A 13,514-nucleotide genomic window follows, 5' to 3' on the forward strand; every position below is an offset into this window, starting at 1 on the left:
CCCCAGCCAAAATCAATGTGTCTGCATGCTGGATTCTTTTGTGGAGACTCTGGAGAACAATATGTTTTCTTGTTTATTCAAATTGCTGGCAGAATTCAATTCTTTGCAATTACAAGACAGAGGTCCCAGTTGCTTACTGATTTACAGCTGAAGTCTCCTCCCATCTCTAGAGGCTTCTGTTTTTCAGCTCACAGCTCCCTTCTTCAATCTTCAAAGCAGCAATTATGCATTGAGGACTTTCAATCTTTGAAGTTTTTCTGGTTCTTTTTCCATTGCATCTCTCTGATTCTTCTGCCTTCTACTTTGTAGAGCTCTTGTGATTCAATTAAGACCACCCACATAATTTAGAATAATCACTAAATTTTAAAGTCCATAACCTTAATTCTATAAGGTACATTCTGCCATGTTATATATCATTGTCACATGTTTCACAGTAAACATCACTAGGTGTGTATGGAGGGAGGAGCACTATTGAAGCTACCACTTATTTGGGAAATCATTGCAGGAAACACAAGGGAAGAAATAGTGAATCACAGAAGGGGAAAAGCCAGTTGTGGGAGAAATGGCATAAAGAGTTCATTAATGAGTTACCATATAGACAACTCGGCTTATCCCACCTGAGAACTGTAAGAAACTATATGAAATTGTGGGATATACATCAGAATCTTCCTAAAGCCTGGGGACCCTTGTACATTTATCAACACCTCCCATCTTCTTTTGCTTAAATTGGTTGAAAGTTGCCCCTGGGAATGTTAGTTCTGCTGTACTTCAAGGTTGGGTTGTGCATCTGCAAAAAAAAAAAAGAGCAAATACCACTGGTGTTAGAGAAAGCAGAGGAGATACACAGATAACGGAGGCCGGATGTTGTTATCCTTGAAGGAAACTGTGTTCCTCCACTATTGCACTATTGGCAAATTGTAATAGGCCAAAAGAATATGGGACGGGACATCAACAGTATCTGTTCTAAGGGGTCCGCCTCTGAGAATGTAGTGAATGCCTTTCAAGGTTCCACTGCCCTCCTTGCACCACATTCATTTAGCATTAGTGACCTCTTGTCTTCCAATACATGTCCGTATAGCATGGCCCTGCAGCCTCACCACATGGACTGGGTCTGGGATGGACACCCGACCCAGGCTAGGCCAGGGGACCTTCAAGTGACATGTGACTAGCTGTACCTGTAGCAGGAGTGCATGGGAGTTGTGGGAAGAACTCTTCCACTCACATTATGATCCAAAAGAGGAAAAGAAGGTGAACTGCGGAAACAGAAGACCAAAGCACGTGTGCAGAGAGGAAGCTTCAAGATGGAAGGACTTTGGGCAATTTTCTCATCTTTTTTTCCCTTAGGGTCCCAGTATCATTCTAGTATGTTCTGGGAAATTTGTTCTCTTCAGATAAGGTATATGTATTGGCATATATTGTTTTAGTCTTTAAAATTAGCAACTTACACAACCATGGCACTATGCTCATTGATTCAGTAATGCAGGAATCTGGAATTTGAAAGGGGCACAGTAGGAATGGTTTTTCTCTTCAACAAAAAGTCTGGGCCTCCCCTGGAAGGACTCCATAGCTAGAGGTGACTCAAAGGAAGAAACTTGCCCAAATTGCTGTCAAAACTTGAAACTCATTTGCAAATCAAAATAAATGTGTATACTACATTTGTTTCACCCCAAATAACCAAATATGAATGTTTAAATGCTTAGTCAACATTTTGAAATTTTAAATATTCATAATCCTGTGTGTATTTTACACTTACAGCTCATTTCAGTTGGAATGAGCTAGTGGGTAGGTGCCCTGTTGCACAGCTCAAGTTTACAGTACACTCAGGCACAGCACTAGATTGGGGAATGGAGGAAATTCTCCTCATGGGGCACAGGGTGGACAGAGGGTGCTCAGGGCAGGCTTCCCAGGGTTTCCTTCATGAAACAGAAGCAGATTTCATAGTTACTACTCCCAGGGGTGCTGTCAACTACCCATAGCTACTGGTCCGCAGAATTCTCAGCCCAAGAAGACCCTATGGCCGTGGAAAGAATATTTTTGTCCCTGCAATATCTGCTTCCTTTCCTGCCTTAGAGATGTGATGGCTGGTGTCTTTGTCTGATTCTGCCCCGTGTTGAACAGCCAAGGTCACTGTCGTGGGGCACTGATCCCATCCTGGCCATGGTGGGAGAAAGCACTACGTTACGCTGCCATCTGTCACCCGAGAAAAATGCTGAGGACATGAAGGTGCGGTGGTTCCAGTCTCAGTTCTTCCCCGCACTGTTTGTGTATAAGGGTGGGAGAGAGAGAACAGAGGAGCAGATGGAGGAGTACCGAGGGAGAACCATCTTTGTGAGCAAAGACATCAGCAGGGGCAGCGTGGCCCTGGTCATACACAACATCACAGCCCAGGAGAACGGCACCTACAGCTGTTACTTCCAAGAAGGCAGGTCCTACGATGAGGCCATCCTGCACCTCGTGGTGGCAGATGCGTCTCTTCATTTGCTTTGTTACTTTGGCACAGTATGACTTTTGGGGAAAGTATATCTCCTAACTTCTGGCCCATTGCAGACCAGCACAGTCCTCTTTCCTGGATCCCCTTTCCACAGAGACACTCTCCCTATGGAAAGAAGAGTCCAGGGAAAAATCCTTCCTCCTGCACAAGGGCCACCATGAGTGAGCTTGTCCTGCTAAGCTGTGGGCTCGACTTCTTGAGAAGCACATGCAGAACTCATCTGAGGCCATGAGCAGGGGAAAATGGTGAATCTCAGAAGAGAAGTCTAATGCGTGCCTTAGCACTGAGCTGTGCACTTCTGAGAGTGAGAGGAGACACCGTTAATAATTGTCCCAGGACAAACTGGAATAAACAACAACTGCCCAGAGAACTATGATATTTGAAATCTTATTTCTTGATAAATATTAATCCTGACTTCTTTCCTGAAACGCTGATTGCAAAGAGAGTGACTTATATGTAAATAGAGGGTTTTATTAAAGCAAGATTTAATACAGAAGCAAATTTTTTTTTTTTTTTTTTTTTTTGAGAAGTGGTCTCGCTCTGCTGCCCAGGCTGGAGAGCAGTGGCAGGATCTCAGCTCGCTGCAGTCTTCACCTCCCAGGTTCAAGCAATTCTCCCTGCCTCAGCCTCCTGAGTAGGTGGGATTATAGGCATGCAGCACCACGCCTGGCATATTTTGTATTTTTAGTAGAGACAGGGTTTTGCCATGTTAACCAGGCTGGTCTCAAACTCCTGACCTCATGTGATCTGCCCATCTTGACCTCCCAAAGTGCTGTGATTACAGGTGTGAGCCACAACGCCTAGCCCAGAGGCAAAATTATGTTCCTGCTGACTCCACAGAGAAAGTGTAAGAATTTATCTGGCAGGGAATACACAAGATTTCAACATAGAAATACATTTAAACTGGAATTTCTAGAAGTTTGCTAAAATGATATTAAGTGATTACTTCAGTCTTGGGGTTAGTTGATTGTGCTTTAAAATATATATTTGAGGACTGGAAAAGCCTTTCAGGTGCAGGATAATCTGTGGTGGCATTTCACTCCATCAGACCAGAGGAGGTGCAGATTAGGGAATTGGGTCTGTCCCAAGGCACCTCAAATCATAGCAAGTAGGAGACCCCATCTTTGCTACTCAGAATGGCAACTTTGTGTGTGATTAAAACAGAATATTGTGAAAGGAGGCTTTCTTGACCCTGTGTCATGGCTGTGTTTGTAGCAGCACTGCAGGGTTGGCCAGTTATGGTTTCTACGTGGCAGCAATCTGCTCCTCCCTCTCTGTAAAACTGACACTGGCCTGGCCTTCTCCACTCTGAATTGGGCTGCTTAGGACTTTTTGTTTGTTTGTTTACTGTATTCTCTTTGTTAGGTTGGTTGGTGGCTGATTTTGCCTTTAAATCTATTTTGTCATACTTCCTGTATTGAACCTCATGGAATGTTTTGAAGAACTTTGTTTTCCAATTTGCTGAATTATTTTAATTCTTATTCCACTGAGCCTTTAAATGTACAAGTAGTTTTATCTCCTGATAAAAATTAAAGTGAGCCTGGGCGACATGCAAAAACCCATCTCTTTAAAAAATATATTAAAAAATTAGCCATGCATGGTGGCACATGCCTGTAGTCTTAGCTATTTGGGAAGCTGAGGTGGGAGGATCACCTGAACCCAGGAAGTTCAGGCTGTGGTGAACCACGATCATGCCACTGCACTCCTGCCCAGGCGATAGAGTGAGACTGTGTCAAAAAATATTAATAATAATTAAATTGAGCCACAACAATAGACTTAAGTTATTGGCTTAATTTCCTGTCTTTGCCATAATTTGGAGACTTTACAAAGGAATTATTCAGAAGAAGTTTGGATGTTCACGCATGGCTGAAGGGTCCCCTAGGATCATGCAGCTCTTTCATACCTGGTATTCACTTTTACTGAAGATTCATTAAACATGGATTGTAGTTAGGGTAAGTCTAGATTCTTAGGATTTTTGGTGATGATCTCTGATATTAAAAAAGTGATATGGTTATCTTAATCCCAAGAGCATCCAGATCTTTCTAATAAATTGATGTTCTCAAAGCGCTATAAGAAAATCTCCCCACCTGTGCAACACTCTGCCTCTACAATAGAATAAAATGTTAGCCAAGCATAGTGGAACATGCCTGTAATCCTAGCTAGTTGGGAGGCTAAAGTGGGAGGATCTCTTGAGCCCAGGACTACAGGGCGCAATGAGCTATGACTTTGCCACTGCACTCCAGCCTGGACAACAGAGCTAAAACCCTGTCTCTGAAAATCAAAAGAAAAGCAAAAGAGATGTTGCCTAACAGACGGAGCCTCTGGGAGGTAAACTGTGAATTAGGATTAGGGTTGGCTTTGCAGGCTACCACGTTGAGGCTCCTAAAAACCATCACCTACTATGGGTGGGAGAGAGCAGTGTTTATGTGAAGTCCTAAACTAGACAGAAGGGTCAATGTCTTTAGGTCAAAAGGTTGCTTAGTATTCTGCCTGTCTGGTAGATTTCTGTCCCTCTACTTGTTATTCAAGAGCTTCTGGAAGCTGAGGTCTACTGAGAAGTCATCCTAGGACCAGAAAGTGAACTCCAAAACCTGCCTGTTTGAAGTTGGAGTTGACAAACCCACCTTAAGTGAGAAAATTAATCTTGCAGGATAAATTGAATAAGCATTTATAGCAGACACATAGATGCTTGGTGCTGCAATGGGGCCTGTAGGTGGAACACAAAGAAAAGGGTGCAATGGGATCCTTTCCTCTTAGAGAGCTCACAGTTTTTGTGGCCCATTGGTCTCCTGGTGTTCTCTAACATCAACGTTCTTTCTTCCTTACCCTCATCCTTTGTTTCTTCCTTCCTATTTCTTGCTTCTTACCTCCCTCTTTTTTTTCCTTTACTTTCTCTCTTCACAGAAGAGATGCAGTCAGCACTGAGACACCACTGCCTTTTAGCTGAGCCCTGGTATCTCTCCCCAGGACTGGACTCTGAGCCCCTCATTGAAATGAGAGACCACGAGGACGGGGGCATCTGGCTGGAGTGCATATCTGGAGGGTGGTACCTGAAGCCCCTCACGGTGTGGAGGGACCCCTACAGTGAGGTCGTGCCTGCCCTGAAGGAGATCTCCACCCCTGACACAGAAGGGCTCTTCATAGTCACCACAGCTGTGATTACCAGAGACAAGTTGGTGAGGAACGTGTCCTGCTCTATCAATGATACCCTGTTCGGCCAGAAGAAAGAAAGTGCCATTTTTATTCCAGGTTAGTTCTCTGCTCTCTGAGACTCATCGAGTGCATGGGGATCCTTAGCACACAGATGGAGCCCAGAGCGGGGATGGGGGCAGCAGTGTGGGTAGAATGGTCCTGACCCCTGTGGAGCTGGAGGCTGCAGCTAATATGAAGCTTCTCTAATCCCTTTTCACAAAAGGAGAATCAAAGAGTCCCAAAACTCAAGAGTAGGAGCCTCTTCTCTGAGGGTCAACCTAGTCTTTTTTTTTTTCCTGCAAGGTCCTTATGATGTAGCAATTTTTAAACATTGAAAATAACCATTACACATGGAGGGAGAGTGGTGTAGATAGGTGACTCTCTACACTTGGTGCTCCTGTATGTTGCAGCCATCCCTTTCTGCCCAAGGGATTTTCCAAGGGACAGAGCTGGGAAAAATCCTTATTGATACACACTCATAATTCATTCAACAAATGCTCAAGAAGCATATCGTATATTCAAGACACTGTTCTAGAAACCAAGGGTAAATCATTGAACAAAATATATCAAGATCTCTTCCCTCAAAAAGTGATTAAATAATTGACTATATATTCCATCAGATGGTGATGAACTTCTATAGGAAACATTAAGCAAGGAAGGAATAAAGAGGCAGTGTGAGACATTGCAATTCTTAACAGAATGGTCAGGGAAGACTTCACTGTAAAGATGGGAATTGAGCCATCCCGTCTGATGGTAAGGGACCATCAGATGCTTAAGGACTGAGCAACCAGCTACAGGAAAAGCATATGCAAAGGGCCTGGGGAAGGAACATCCCTGGCAGTTTCCAGGACCCCCAGAAGGCGATGCTGGTGTGGCTGAAATGGAGTGAGTGCAGGAAGAGAAAGGAGATTAATTCACAGAGACAATGAAAACACATTCTACATGGCATCATAAACCACAAACAGTCTTTGGTTTTTAGGGAGAGTGACATGGAAAGCATTGGAAGGTTTTGAGCTAAGAATTAACATGATTACACTTGGGATGGTCTGTTGAGAATAGACTACAAAAGATAAGGGCAGAATAAGAAGGAGGGCACTGCAGTATTCCAGGTGTGAGGGATGGTGGCTTGAGACAAGGTGGTGGCTGTGCTGACTCAGCATGGCTGGTTAGCTTTATGCACCCTGGTCCTTCCCATGGTGACTGCAGATGTTTCTGCTTTGCTACCTCTGGGCCTTGGCCCTGGAAGCCACTGAGGTGTCAACCAGGGCTGAGCCAGCATCACTTTCTCCATCTGAGTTTTCTGAGGGAGAAACTAACAAAGCAGGTGGCTGAGGAGCTCTTGAGATGTGTTCCTAGGGGCGCTCTCATCTGGATGTTCTGTTTCAAAGTAAGTGGACATTTCTGGCTGCCTTTTCAGAATCCTTCATGCCCAGCAGGTCTCCCTGTGTGGTGATCCTGCCTGTTATCATGACTATTCTGATGATATTCATTGCCATATGCATCTACTGGATCAACAAACTCCAAAAGGAAAAAAAGATTTGTCAGGAAAAAGAGTTTGAACAGGAAAGGAAAGAAACTGCGCTAAAGGAACTGGAGAAAGAATGTGTGGAAAAAGAGAAAGAACTTCAAATCCAAGGTAAAAGAGGCCAGGTATAGTGGCTCAAGCCTTGAATCCCAACACTGTGGGAGGCTGAGGCATGCGGATGACTTGAGCCCAGGAGGTCGAGGCCAACCTGGGTAATACAGTGAGACCTTATCTCTAATTAAAAAAAAAAAAAAAGGTAAAAGAGTAGGAGGACAGTTCACCACTGTACAAAGGACACCACTCTCCCAGGTACCAGCGTACGGAAGAGACAGGAAATGCACCGCAGCAGCAACAAAGACTTGGAACTCTCATGTCCTTGGGATGAATCTCTCAGAGCTTTCGTTCTTTCATTCTGCCCGCATTGCACTCATTCGCCTGGCTATGTAAAGTACTAAATGGTTGAGCAAAAACAAGTGTAACAATGTACCGGTACTACCCAGCCACCTGATCATATATCATTTCTGGTTTCTGACAGTGCCCTAAGCATGAGGGAAGGGAGATGCTGTTCGTAAGAAAGGATGGTTCCTGCATTGTTTACTATAAACCCAGCTTCTTTTAGTTCTTCTATTGAAGACATGATTTTGTTTCTGTTTCTCAGAGCAACCTCAAGAAGAATTGCATAAGTTTACCCTTTCCTGAACTACTCCTTGTACAATTTGTGTTCTGCTCATTTAGCAGCATCTCATGACATTCACCTCTGTCTGTCCCTTGCAGAATGGAGAAGAATATTCTTACATGCTAGTGAGTGCCCCTGATGTTCCCTCAGATCTCAGCTTTCTCCTGCTAGCCAGCTAACAGGACTCCTTAGAGGAGATGAGCAAGGGGCCCAGGGTTAGGCAGGTACAGCAGGGAACTGGGGTCAGTTCATCAACAGTGTCCCAGCAATGATGCATCATGGCTCTTCTGTCAGGGAATCCCGGCAGCTCTCAGTCCACCCTGTGATTTACATCCTAGGATCCTTTCTCTTTTGGAATAATTTAATACATGATGACCAGAGGTTTCCGTATATCGTAGCCTCCGCAAGATTTATGCTTCAGTGATTTTTGCTCTTTGATTCTGGATCAATTTGAAAGAAGACAATGCTGTCTTAGCAATTTATATACTAGGGATGGTGTAGACTGTGCATAGTTGAAGGCCCATGTGGGGAAGAGGCTATAAAGGGTCCCAATCAGCCTGACAGAATGGTATACAAATAAGTGGCCAGAGATGCCTTTCTGCTCCTAAAAGAGCACTGATACTTTGTGTATAGCCTGCCAGGGGAGGGAGTTCGGGTGAGTGGGAGAGCACAGAACCAATTGCCTACTCCCAATGAGCACTTCCCATCTTATGATTCAGCCCCTCTGTCCATAAGCACCACAGAATCCAAGCTTTACCAGATACCATGGCACACGGACCTTTCCTCTTCAGGTGAATTTCAAAATTGCCACTGTCAACTTGGGACAAAATAGCAAATTGTCACAACCAGACATATTAACTTGGGGAATGGAGGAAATCATTTTAACACAATAGAAAGGTAGATCTTAGAATGCTAAAAATGTGAATGATTAATTGGGGCTCATTTCCTAAACTCTCTGGATTTCATAAAGCCTCAGTTCTTCTCAACCTGAGGGTGCTGCTTCTGTCTCTGGAGAGACAGAAGTGCAGCTTCAGAGGCCAGGATGATGGCTTACACCTATAATCCTGGCAGTTTGTGGGGCAGAGGCAGGAGGATCAACTGAGGTTGGGAGTTCGAGACCAGCCTGACCAACATGGAGAGAAACCCTGTTTGTACTAAAAAGATAAAATTAGCCAGGCATGGTGGCCCATGTCTGTAATACCAGCTACTTGGGGGACTGAGGCAGAAGAATCACTTGAACCCGGGAGGTAGAGGTTGCGGTGAGCCAAGATCGCACCATTGCACTCAGGCCTAGGCAACAAGAGCAAAGCTCCGTCTCAAAAGAAAAAAAAAAGAAAAAAAAAGTGCAGCTTCAGGAATTCTTGGGTATGAGCTGCCTGGGATCAGGGGGCCTTCAGGGAAATGGCCCCTACGTGGGAATCCCGCAGCAGCTTTCCGAGACCTCTCTGGGGGCCAGGAACCACACAGAGTTCCTGAGACTTCCTCTGAAGCCAGTGTGGTCCTGGACCCAGACACTGCTTATCCCGATCTCTTCGTGTCAGAGGACAAGAGGAGTGTGACATTGGAACCCTCCAGGGAGAGCATGCCGGACAACCCAGTGAGATTCGACAGTTAGCTTTGTGTCCTAGGCCAGGAGAGCTTCGCCTCAGGGAAACATCACTTGGAGGTAGAGGTGGAAAACGTGATTGAGTGGACTGTGGGGATCTGTAGAGACAATGTTGAGGAAATGGGAGGTCCCGCTGCTTCCTCAGAATGACTTCTGGACCTTGGAGACGCATAAAAGGAAATACTGGGCCCTGACCTCGCCTAAGTGGATTCTCTCTCTGGAGGAGCCCTTTGCCAGGTGGGCGTCTTCCTGGACTATGAAGCTGGAGACGTCTCCTTCTACAACATGAGAAACAGATCACACATCTACACATTTCCCCATTCAGCCTTTTCTGTGCCCGTGAGGCCCTTGTTCAGCTTAGGCCCTTGACAGCTGCATCTTAATCTGCTCTGCATTCACAGGAGCCAGTGGGGTCCCGGTGCCTGAAGAGGGCCGGACACTTCACAGAGCAGAGACCCACCACAGCCCACAGAATCAGTTCCCTGTCTCACAGCCATGGAGATAAGCCCTGGCCGTCTCGGCAGCCACTGCACAACGCCCCTGGTGGAAGACACGCCCTCCTCCCCTCTGGTCACACAGGAGAACCTCTTGCAGCTGCCTCTTTCACACCCACTCCAGACCTCAGCCCCTGTTCACCTCCTCATTAGGTGTGGCTTTAGTAGTTCCTTTGGTTGTAACTATGGGAGGGGAACAACTAGTTGTTCCAAGGCTCCCAGCCAGGAAGAAAGTGTGAGAAGCTGATTGGTAGCGAACCTGCTGTTTAACATCAGGGTGGCCTATTGAGCCCAGCATGCCAGTTGGCACCAGATGCTATGGACTTGGAATGAGGCCAAGAGGAGTTGCCAGGATGTGAGAGGAGGGAGGAATCCACAGGATCACCAGAGGGACAGGGAACCAGATATGCAGGTCAGAGATAGAGGAAGTGGAATCAGAGAGCTGGGAGGGACCAAGGTTGTAAGGATAGCTAAGTCCCACCATGACAGCTAAGGGGTCCCAGGAGATGATGGCTCATTTCCACCCAACCCCATGATTTCCAGAGCACACACCCACAGGCCTGGACCTGGGATGAAGACGAATGAAGAACATGGACATGTGGATGTGGTTTGGCTCACGTGTCCCTACAATAAACAAGGAGTCAGTACTCAGTCCTTGGGTGTGGTTGACGTTTGAGGTCCTGGTTGAGCAGGGTGGTACTGGATCAGGTCTGCGACAGCATTCAAGTTAAATGGGGGCACCGGTGACTTCAAACTTCCTGGTCTAATTATGTCTTTAGACACTTAATAACTATTGAGGGCCTTGAGGAGCTTTTGTTTATTTGGGTTGACATTTGTTAATATTTATGTCATTTGACATTAAAACAGAAAATGTTAAAATACTATTTACTAATTCATGTTAAAATACGACAAATGAACCAAATATAGGTTAATATAAATAGAATGTTTTGTGAAAAATCAACTGTTGTGTCCAAACAAAAGAACAAGAAGTGTGACATTGGTTAACTTTTTTCAAATCTAATGTCTGGCTTAATAGAAGATGTTTGTATTCTCATATCTGCTTTTGTATTAAATCTATTGGTATATCATAGGTTATATAGGCCCCCAAAAACCTTATTGTACCCTACCGAGAGGATGAGATCAAAAACAACAAATGTTATATTATGATGATGATGATGAAAACAGTATTAACACTGGGGACTCCTTAGGAGTATATCACAGTTCTCCCTAGGAGTCCCCAGACCATATTTGGAATAGTGGATCCTGGAAGTGAATCCCTGAGCTGGTTAATTTTAGATGTTAGCTTGACTGGATTAAGGAATACCTAGACAACTGGTATATTATTTCTGGGTGTGTCTGCGAATGTATTTCCAGAAGAGATTGGCATGTGAGTCAGTGGGAAATTCTCCCCTCCTATTGGCTGGGGGCCCAATACAATAAAAAGGCAAAGGAAAGGCAAATTCTTCTCTCCCCTGAGACATTCTTCTGCTGCTGCTCTTGGACATCAGAACTCCTGGCTCTCTGGCCTTTGAGATTCGGGACTTGTACCAGGAAGCCCTGGGTTCTCAAGCCTTTCACTTTGGACTGAGATTTACACAATCGGTGTCCCTAGTTCTGAGGCTTTCAGACTTAAACTGAGCCATGCTACCAGCATCCCAGGGTCTCCAGCATACAAACGAGCTATCATGGGATTTCTCAGCCTCCATAATCACATGAGTCAATTTTCCTAATAAACACCCGCTCATCATATATATCTATATCATATTGGTTTTGTCTCTCTGGAGAATTCTAATACACTCAGGCATCTCAAATTCTGACTTGAATGGCAGTATTTTAGGTTTGAGACAATACAATAATCTAACAGGAATGAAAAAAATTTCAAAAGTCCAAAATTGTGTTACTGCAGTTACAAAAAGACACATTATTGAAAGAATCCAGAGTGATTCTTTGAACCTCTGGGGTTGAGGGCCAGATCATATATGCCCCTGAAAGTCATCATGCTAACCTAGGCTTTACCTCTGAGAGGGCAGCTGCCGGAAAGTTTGGCAGAAAAAAAACTGGACTTACTTCAGATGCTAGACCGAGATGGGCTGTGTGTACGGGTGGTGGATGGAAGCCTGAAGACCCAGCTGGGAGCTACTGCAGTGATCCAGAGGGGAAATGCTGATGACTTGTACCAGGGAGGAGCCATGAAATGATCTGATGCTGTATTTATTTTCAAGACAGAGTAAAAAGGCTTTGCTGGTAAACCTAAATGTGGTGTGTGAAAAAGGAGGACATCAAGGGTGACCACAAGGTTTTAATCCTAAGAAACGGTACAGATGGAGTTGCCACTTTCGGAGATGAGGAAACTGAGGGAGAAGTCCATTTCGGAGGCCAGAGGAGAAGCCAGTATAGAATCCAATGTCAGTTTTGGATACGTTCGGGTTGAGGAGCTTACTAGAGATCCTCGTGGAGATGCAGAGTAGGCAGGTCAATAATAAATGTGCAGGGCGGGCACAGTGGCTCATACCTGTAATCTCAGCACATTGGGAGGCCAAGGCAGGTGGATCACCTGAAGTCAAGTGTTCAAGACCAGCCTGGCCAACATAGTGAAATCCCGTCTCTACTAAAAATACAAAAATTAGCTGGGTGCGTTGGCATGCGCCTGTAATCCCAACTACTCAGGAGGCTGAGGTAGAAGAATCACTTGAACCCGGGAGGCGGAGGCTGCAGTGAACCGAGATTGTGCCACTGCACTCCAGCCTGGGAGACAGAGTGAGACTCCATCTCAAAAAATGAGTAAATAAGTAAATAAATAAAATGATAGCAATAGTAATTAATGTGCAGTCCAGGCAAGAGGTCAGGGCTGGAAAAACAAGTTATTCTTTTTGTCTTCTGTATCTTCATGTTTGTTGCCACTGCCTATTTCCATTTAATGCATTAGTGATCTATTGCTGTTAAAAAATTACCACAAACTTAGTGGTTTAAAACAGCGCACATTTATCATTTTAGTTTCTGTGGATCAGAAATCCAGGAAGACCTTAAAGGACTTCTCTGTTCGGAACTTCACAAAGCAAAAGTCAAGGTGTTGGCCATTCTGTAGCCTCATCTGGAGTCTTGACTGTGGGAGAGTCCTCTTTTCAGATCACTCAGGCCATTAACGGAATTCATTTCTTCACAGTTGAGGGACTGAGGGCCCCGGCTCCCTGTAGGCTGAAGCTGGAGGCTGCTCTCAGCTCCTACAGGCCACCTAAGCTCCTTGCTATGCGGGTCACCCACGATGACTGCTTTCATTTTCAAAGCCAGCTGGGAACACAGAGCCTCTAGAGTGGGTCAGGTAGCAAGACAGAGTCTTACAGTACATAATGCAGTCATGGAAGGGGCATACCATCAGCTTTACCATATTTTATCGGTTAGCAGCAAGCCACAGGTTCAACTCACACTCAGAGAAAGTACAGGCTGCAAACTGCAAGAGGAGTAATCATAAGGGGTCCACTCCCGAGTCTATAGGATACACCATATACAAGCTCAACGTTCTCTCATTGTAA

The 13,514-nt window shown here is 45.0% G+C and overlaps 1 protein-coding gene across 1 annotated transcript in view; it reads left to right on the forward strand.

Annotated features, from left to right (window-relative positions):
• The window catches only part of LOC101026652 (butyrophilin subfamily 3 member A3), a 45,627-nt gene that overhangs the window by 14,714 nt on the left and 17,399 nt on the right, over window positions 1-13,514 (forward strand). Inside the window, 1 exon segment of the mRNA XM_009204591.3 lies at window positions 5,396-5,740. Coding sequence (XP_009202855.3) covers window positions 5,396-5,740 — 345 coding nt within the window.

The sequence above is a fragment of the Papio anubis genome, chromosome 6 (genome assembly GCF_008728515.1).
Source record: "Papio anubis isolate 15944 chromosome 6, Panubis1.0, whole genome shotgun sequence".
Lineage (NCBI taxonomy): Eukaryota > Metazoa > Chordata > Mammalia > Primates > Cercopithecidae > Papio > Papio anubis.